At 31.4% G+C, this 9761-nt stretch overlaps 1 protein-coding gene across 1 annotated transcript; it reads left to right on the top strand.

The window, feature by feature from the left end:
- The first annotated feature begins 2906 nt into the window (after positions 1-2906).
- LOC108469080 (tetrahydroberberine oxidase-like) lies at positions 2907-4631 on the top strand. Its single transcript, XM_017769972.2, has one exon. It carries the CDS (start codon positions 2946-2948, stop codon positions 4536-4538), a length of 1593 nt encoding a protein of 530 aa, XP_017625461.1. The 5' UTR covers positions 2907-2945; the 3' UTR covers positions 4539-4631.
- The last annotated feature ends 5130 nt before the right edge of the window (positions 4632-9761 follow it).

Genomic DNA, 9761 nt, shown 5'->3' with positions numbered 1-9761 from the left:
AAATTAAAAGAAAATACAAAAGTTGAGAATTAAAATTGTTATTACCAACTAAAAAGTGCCTCTTAACAATTAGGTGACCAAAAATAATTTCGAAACTTAAGCTACCAAATTGTAACTTTTTAGTTAAGTGACGAAAACGAATATTTATTCATAGTTTAGTGACTAATGATGTAATTTATACATTTTAAATAATCATATTAAAAATACAAATGTTTAATTGTGAAGCCAAAGTTTTGTGTTAAAAAAAATAAAAAATGAAAGGGATAAAGCATAAATTTTATATTAAAAACACTTAAATTAAATTATAATTTTTTAGGAAGAACTAAAATATCAATTTAACCACTTGAACAAATGGGGGTAATTCTCTTGCCTAACCCCTATGCATTTAAATAAAACAATTATAATTATTTTCACTAAACATTATACTAATAACATTTCATCATATTTAATAAAAAATAAGAGTAAATTATACCATTAATCATTAAACTATGGATAAGTTTTTTTTTTGGTCGAAGTTTTCATTTAAGTCTCTAAACTATTAAAATTGATGTTATATGACTTTTTCTGTCGCACTGCCTGCACTAATCGAAAACTTTCTTTCCCTTCTCTTCTATAGTTCATTTTTTATGAACAACTTTGGATATCACGAATTTATGAACCAAAATCAAATAACTTTTTTCTTTGATCTCTAACACTGATTGTCAGATTGACTTGGATCTAAGATGTGTTCTTCTACTCATTGATGGATACTGATCTACAGTACTGATTGCCTAATCGTTGCTTAAGCTCACCAGCAAAACTTAAAAAAAAAAAAAAGAAACTTATCAATTTAGCGCCTTAAATAAAAACTTTTGAATAGTTTAGTGACTTAGATGAAAATTTCAAATAATTTAGTGACCAAATTATAACTTTTTAATTAAATGACAAAACAAAAACTTAACCATAATTTAATAACTAATGATATAGTTTATAAAAAAATATAAAACTAGAAAACTACAAGCAGCGTTAAATTATATGCGTTCATACTTTTTATCCGATGAAGAAACATTTTTATTTATTTTAATATTATAAGTTGCTTAATAATATTTTTTCATTAAAGGTTATTGCTTAATATTATACTTTATTAAATTTTATATATAAATATATATTAATCCTAAAGATGCCTAAACACGAATAAAGATAATTCTCAAACTGAACAAACCATTTATTAAAATAACAAAAAAAAATGGACAATATTATTTTAATATGAAATTGGGTAATTTTATATGATTTTTATAGAAATTTATGGTTTATTAATATGTAAATTTTATTGGATTAAATAATTCCAACTATTTAATTTTTGACGGTAAACTCATTTTAATTAACAATTTTAATTGTATGGGCCAATCAAAACGCTCAAATTACAAATTGAATTATTTTTATCAATGAGGTATTATTCCAAACATCAAATAATGATCTTCCTTAAAACGATGCCAAAAATAATATTAAAATATAATTCTATTTATCTCAAAATTAAAACAAAACAAATACTAAAAATAAAAAAAATTAAAGTGGAATTTCAAATCTCATAATTGAAGCACTAGATTTTTTTTATTATCAATTTTGACTAAAAGTAAAATTTAACTATTCATAATTAAAGAATAATAAAAGAAAATGAAACAAAACTGAGACAATAACAGTGGCCCTGGTCTCTGCGCCCCTCTCCTTACGTCTATTATTATTATTATTATTATTAAAACCTAACTAAGCCGCTGTGCCGCCCCACAATTTTGACGAAAAACTGAATGAAAAAAAAATTAAAAAAGACGGTGGTTTTCTCGAAATTCTTAATAATTTTAATACATCTGTTTACACTCTTAATTTTTTATAGAACACTTATATTTATCGCTAGCATTTTAAAATAATAAATTTTAAAAATTATCTCTTGAATTTTAAATTATTTGGTAAAACATATGCACATTAAAATATAGTGTATCAAAAAGCACCTGGCTTATAAAAAATATTAATTGTTATATGATTATATATTTATTATTATTATATGATCATATTAATTTGATAAGTGCGACCTTCCATCTAACCAAAGATTCCATCATTATTTATAATAAAACTCAAAATGATTTGGGTGAAAGAAAAAAAAAAAAGGAAAAGAAGGTGGTATAATTAAGCAATTGACACAAAATAAACATGCAATTAATGAATTTTAATAGATTTTATATAGCTATACATTCCAACTACCCTAATATATATTACAAAACAATTATTACACTTAAATTCTTTTTATAGTTAAAATAAGTCCCTATTTTATGATTCTCCAATTTAATATTAAAATAAAATTATTTTGAATTTCAAGTGTTTATCTTAATTCCTTATTGATGCAAGACAAATTTTTGTACACTTTTCACATCAACATAAATTTTAAATGAGTAATCAAAATTTTCAAGAGAGTGATTAAGTGTGTTGTATATAAGAAAATTTTAAAAAATATATTTTATTTTTATTTAATAAAGTATTCTAATCAAATTCAAATACAAATTAATTTAAAATTCAAAAATATTTTTAATTTAACTTTTGGGTAAAAAAAATAGTTAAAAGGGGTTCCATGTACAAACATAAATATATTAATAAAATTTTTATATAATACAAATTATTAACTCATTATATTCACCCTAAAAATATATTAACACAAATATAAAAAAATAAAATTCAAACTTAATTTTCCTTATGCAAACTTAATTAAATGGCTTCTAGAAAAGAGGTCAAACTTAAATTTTAATTATCTGCCGGTGTTAAGAAAATTGGTATTGTTTAGAGCATTTTGTTTTCCCTAGGAGTAGACATTGACAAAATAATATATTACAGAAATAATTAGAATAAATATGTAACATCTCAAACATAATTATAAATAAGGTAACACACATTTCCATACTCACAACCAACTTAAGAACATGAAGTTCCTTCAATTTTCTGTGCTTCCATTTCTTATTGTGATATTGTCATTGATTGGGGCAACTTTAGCTCATCCTTATGGGGATTTCCTTCATTGCCTTTCTCTTCGTATATCAAATTCTTCAACTATTTCTAAAGTTATTTACACCCAAAATAATCCCTCATATTCATCCGTTTTGAATGCTTCTATTCAAAATACTAGGTTCTCCACGCCAACTACCCCTAAACCCTATGCCATTATTACACCACGCAAAACATCCCATGTCCAATCAACGATTTATTGTTCTAAAAACCATGGCTTCCAATTTAGGATTCGAAGTGGTGGTCATGATGTTGAGGGTGTTTCTTATGTTTCTCAAGTTCCATTTGTCATCCTTGATTTGGTCAACTTTCGAGCAGTTAAAGTTGACGCAAAAAATGAAGTTGTATGGGTTCAATCTGGTGCAACTACAGGTGAATTATATTACGGGATAGCTTCAAAGACACAAACGCTCGGCTTTCCTGCTGGTATTTGCCACACTATAGGCATTGGTGGGCATTTAAGTGGGGGTGGATTTGGCATATTGGGCCGCAAATATGGTCTTGCTGCTGATCATATAATTGATGCTAAATTGATTGATGCTTATGGAAGGATTCTTAATCGAAAATTCATGGGTGAAGATTTGTTTTGGGCTATCCGAGGAGGTGGAGGAAATACCTTTGGGGTTGTTCTTGCTTGGAAAATAAAGTTAGTCCCTGTTCCACCTGTTGTAACTGTGTTTACAGTTAACAAGAACTTGGAACAAAATGCAACCAAAATCTTCCATCGATGGCAATACATTGCTCACAAGTTACCCAATGATTTATTTACGGCTGTTTGGATAATGAAGGTGAATTCCAGTCAAGTAGGAAAGAAAACAGTTCAAGCTGGTTTTAGGGGCATGTTTCTTGGTGGGGTTGATGAGTTGATTCCATTGATCCAACACGAGTTTCCAGAGCTAGGACTTGCTAAAGAGAATTGTACCCAAATGAGTTGGGTTCAATCTATTCTTTACTTTGGAGGACTTCCAATTCAACCTGTGGAGATTTTGCTTAATAGAAATGCTCTTCCAAGATCAAGTCTCAAAGCCAAAACGGACTTCGTCAAGGAACCGATGCCCGAAACTGGAATCGAAGGGTTCATGAACATGTTTCTTGAGGAAGAAGCTGACTTTGCTATAACGATGATAGAGGCTTTCGGAGGCAAAATGGATGAAATCCAGGAAAATGAATTACCTTACCCACATAGAGCAGGCATCTTGTTCGAATCCACTTACATTGTGCAATGGACAAATGAAGAAGATGCAGGAACGTACATAAATTGGATCCGAAGACTTTACAGTTATATGGCCAGTTATGTTTCGAAATCTCCGAGAGAAGCATATCATAATTACAAGGATCTAGATCTTGGAACTAACAACGTTAATGGTTACACAAGTTATGAACAAGCCAGCGTTTGGGGTCTTAAATATTTCAAGAATAACTTCAAAAGATTGGTACAAATAAAGACCATGATTGATCCAATGAATTTCTTTAGAAACGAGCAAAGTGTCCCTCCTCTTTGGTCTCCATGAAAGAAGAAAGGTCATTGGGGTTGAAGATTTCAAAGTTTTTTCTTATACATGAAATAATATTTCGATGAAAATAATACTACATTGTAAAATAAAGAGTTTTTTTTGTCACTTTATCGGTCATGATGAATAATTTAGTGCATAATGTATTAACTAAATCATAATTTTATCTTTGTTTTAAAATAGTTTTTGTACTGTGAATGTATTTGAGAGATTCCTGTATTTTAGAGATTAGATCATATTATTTGTCATATTATTTTTTATTTAATAAAATTTCAATAAAATAAGTGTTGAATTAGATAGTAGGTAAATAGCTATTTAGCCCTTGACGTTGAAAAAGAGTAAGTTGATTTAATTTTATTAAGAATATTATATTTTTGAATATTCAAATTATCATATTTTACTTTTATCCAAAACTATTCAAAATAATATAAAATGTTATATTAATAAAACTAAGAAATAAGTAAATTTTCAAAATTAATATTTACTTTTATCAAATGACATAGTATTTAATACTTAATTTTACTAATTTAACAAACAAACTTTTACATAAAATTAGTACTAAAATTCATCACTTAATTTTTCATTTTATAAAAAAACATATAATTTTTAATCCTTCAATATAAATATTTAAAAAATCACTTAATTGATTTTTCTATAAAACCATTTAAAAATGTTAGCACAAAGGTTGCTGCTGAGGACAGATGTAACATAACCAAATTGGTGGTTAAGATGGTGAGCACTCCACCAAGCACTAAATGAAGAATAGTAATCACAGAAGACACAAGGATATGATTACAAAGGTTGGTTTCCTTACGTTTTCAGAGCCTAACTTAGTGAGAAATATGCACTTTCTTCAACAATCACAAAGTGGACCTATTCAATCACACATATCATATTCGTTTTCCTCACCCTTACACTTTCAAGACACAATACTCTTACCATTATGATCACCTATTGTGGTCACAACAAGTAAAACACAACAACGAGATTCACTTTAAAAATAGTACTCTTACCAAGTTATTATTAGAAGAACAAATTAAATGCCTAACTCTCAATACAATTACCTAGGCAAGTCTCTCAAATATATAGACTTTAATTTTGAGACTTGTTTACAATTTGAAGATCTAATACAATCCCATTAAAAATAATACCATAAGAATAATACAATATAATAATAGTATATTGTTAAGCACGATAATCACCAAGGGGGGTGAATTGGTTTTTAAAAACTATAAGAAAATATGACAAACAAATGAAACTCAAGAATTTATAATGGTTTGACCCCAGTTGCTTACCTTCCACTACCTTAGCTTATCATAACTAAGGATTTCTCAAATTCATTATATTTGAACCTTTGGACGACAATGTTTAGGCTTTACAAGGCATTATCTTTTCAATAGGCAAGATAAAACCACTTCTACATTAAGTAAACCTTTACAAAGATAAGAAATAAGAATAAAGATTAAAAACTACTCTTAAAGGAAGATATTACAATGATAAGGCTCACTCAAAAAAATACAGCACTTGAAAAGAATAAAAAAGATGGTTGCTCAAGTGTGTGTATGAAGAACAAAGAAAGAATCAATGAAAAGATTGGATTTTTGTACAATTGACTTTACAAACTTGTTTCTTATCTTTAATATGGAGCTATTGACTTGAATTTATGCCTTCTAACAACCTTGGAGACTGTAACACCTCAAACCCATCCTAGACATTATGGCCGAATCAGGCGGTGTCACATTGGAGTGCTTTTCGAAAAATTGCTCTTGTTGATGAAAATCTGTTCGGAAATTTAAAGCCTATTTGTTAAATCTCAAATCATTCTAGCAATTTGTTATTCATTTTAAATTGTCATTACTTTTTAAACTCTGTTTGTTACGGAAGCATTTAAAAAGCGTTGCGAAAACGTAGTGTTTTAAAAAAAGTTATCATTTTGGAAAACCGCGTTCTACGTCCAATAGGTATGTATCATAATAAACAAAAACCCAAATTAAAAACAAGAAAATTAGAGGGGCATTATTTCACAATTCAAAACCCAAAACGAAATCTAATAGCGAATAAAAGAAAACAGAAGCAGTAGTGTGGCTATCTTTGATTCATTCGCAGCGCCGATCTGCCTAAAGATTACCTGAACAACTAAAACAAATGGGTGAGTTTACGAAAACTTAGTGTGTAATCCCAATATCAAACAAATAGTGAATAACACAGTCTGGGCCTAAGACCAGATCAGTAACAGTCTGGGCCTGAGCCTAATGAAGTGACAATACAGTACAACCATGCAACCCAACCCAAACCAGCCAACACACCACTCCGTACCACCAACACACCATGTGGGGACAAAGTTGACCCACCCAACCAATACATCAATATTGCAGCATAGTTGCCAATAATAATATCGCAACAAAGCTGCCAGTAACAGTAACGCAGCAAAGCTGCCAGTATCAGTATATGACACAAAACCATGATTAGTGGCACGAAGCTATCAACAGCGGCACAAAGCCATCAGTAGTAGCACAAAGTTATCAATAGTGGCACAAAGCCGTCAATAGTGGCACAAAGCCATCAATAGCGGCACAAAGCCATCAATAGTGGCACAAAGCCATCAGTAGGTCCACAGTCCTCTTGTGCAACCCGTGCAACCTTAGGTCCATAGTCGTCTTGTACGACTCGTGCAACCATATCAGTACAGTACACTTCCTCCAAAATATATAAACCCATCCCTATGTAAAATATCATGTCATAAATCATACATATATGCAGAATGTCATACTGAGAAAGAACAGTCAAATCATAGCACAAATCAGTCATTTACCCTCGAGGGGTAAAATAGTCATTTTACCTTATAGGGGTATTTTGGTCATTTTACCTTCCTTGAGATCTAGGTAATATTATCAACCCATCAGAAGGTCTACAGTCGCCTCGAGCGTCTCATGTAACCTTAACGGTTCTAACAGTGTAAATGGGCCCAAGGCCCGTAATGAGGTCCAAGTAGGCCCACACGCCCGTGTGGCCCATCAAGCCCAAAAATTACCACAGCCATGCGAACTACACAGTCCAATCTGGTAGTTACAACATACCACTGAATTTATCCGTGTGGAGCCCATGAGCCCACCCCAAAACAGCCTAAGCCCATGAGAACACCCATGGTGGCCTCTACAGTCTTACGCCCATGATTCGTGGGCTTGGCTTACCACATGAGCGTTCACACACCCATGTGGTCAAAAGACCATTCTCTCAGCTTGTTAGCTTTTCGACATTTCGGCTTTTCGGCTATTACTGTTCTACAGTCTATTCAGTGTGTGAATACACACCTGCTATGGAGTTACAACCGAACCACTTCTGAAACGAGAACCTATGATCAACCACAACCCCTCATTAGTCTCAAGCCCTTATTAATCCAATACCATAATATTGAAACCGTTTCAACCAAAACATCTACTTACCAAAAAATAATCGTAACCTTCCCTTGCTCTAACTCCACGTACTCCTTCCAAAAGCTTTACCTTCACAAGAACAGTTTGTTAACTCATAAATATCTATAATCCCATACAGATATGTTTAAAACTTAAACCCTTAATAGTAGAGGAATTATCACTTGTAAAAGAAAAGTAATCGGCCCAACACCTTGCTTATAGAAATCGAGCTTCTAGTAATATTCGGCCAACACAGTAGAGAAGCAAAGGAAATTGGAGGGAAGAGAAGGAAACAATCGATCAGGTAAAAACCCGAAAGTTGAGAAGGAAAGAAAGAGAAGTCAATTGTTGTTTGTGAAAATCCAAAAATGAAAATAGGCAAGTGCCCGAATGGTCAAAACGAGAAATTCCACAAGTCCCTTAGCAGAAATCGGCTATTTAGAAAACAAAGGAAAAATACCCAAAACGCAAAAAGGAAAACGAGAGTGCTAAACTGACCAAATGAGGTGTAGGACCCCTAAGCCGAATTCATCAGTGCCTAGAGTCCCCATTCGGCCAATTCAAATTCTACCTTGCAGAGTTTCAGTCGACTTCTGTTTCTCACATGGCAAGAGAGCAAAATAAATACTTTTTTTACCTTTCCATGACTTGAACCTTAAACCTCAAGAGAAACATCCACACACTACATCCACTGGATCAATAAGCTCTTTATGTCATACCTTACCAAATTTTATTTATAACCTTACTGACCAAAGATAGGGGTTTTATCCTTAAAAAAACCAAAATTTTTGTGTAAGCCAAGACTTGAGCCTATGACTTCCCAGACACTTTCAGAGCACACAACCATTAAGCTAAACACTCAGTTGTGTCACTTTCCTGCACAATTAAATCTTTATGTGCAGTCTCCTAATTGCACCCCTGCTCAAAACCTAATACTTCTAGGCCCAAATTTGGGGCGTTACAGAGACGTTGGGAGTAAATTAGAGTTTTTGTTGCAATTAATTTGAGCATTACTTACAAACTGCAGGCTATTTATATTAGTATAAGTAGACTTGTGCTAGTAGAAGTCTTCCCGTTGAAGCCTATTAATAGAATTCCACTTGTATCAGTAAAAGTTGAGGGTTTCAAGGGTTCAAATTTGTACTAGTAATTGTATCGGTAGAAGGTGAAGAAGAATCCAAAAATTTCTCACTGATTCACTTGTATTGGTAGAAGTCCCCTTAAGTATTGTTAGAAGTTTGGAGGAATGCTCAAAGTACTCTCTAACTTACTTATATCGATAGAACTTCTCCCAGGTATCGATACAACTGAAGATGTATCGGTACAAGAGCCTCTAAAGTATCAATATAAGTCTGGAAGAATTCTTGGGGTGCCCTTTGACTTGCTTCTACCGATACTTATATACACTTGTTTCGGTAAAAGTGTTACAAAGCTGTAAAATTTGTTTCGAATCAAGATTTTTCAAAGGCATTTTACAATTTTAATTCTAAACACTTTAAAAATAATTGTAAGGGCTTATATAAATTGATTGCAAGTTGGACTAAAGAGAATTTATAATTTGACTTTGTTACATCAAAATATTTAAAAAATTAGGGCTAACAATCTCTCACTTTTTGATGTAACAAAACCATTGAAACAATTTGCAAACTTCTCCTTACTCAAACACTATTTTCAAATTAAGCACCCTTTAAAAAAAAATTGATGAAGACTTTGCATACAAGTTTTGAATCTTTAATAATGAAAGCATTTTTGGGAATTAGTTGAAAATAATTGTTTTATGTTTTAAACTATTAGCTCGTAAAAATATATC

This window comes from Gossypium arboreum, chromosome 8 (genome assembly GCF_025698485.1).
Source record: "Gossypium arboreum isolate Shixiya-1 chromosome 8, ASM2569848v2, whole genome shotgun sequence".
NCBI classification, from domain to species: domain Eukaryota; kingdom Viridiplantae; phylum Streptophyta; class Magnoliopsida; order Malvales; family Malvaceae; genus Gossypium; species Gossypium arboreum.
The sequence above is the reverse complement of the archived record's forward strand: the minus strand, read 5'-3'. Positions and strand labels throughout refer to the sequence as shown.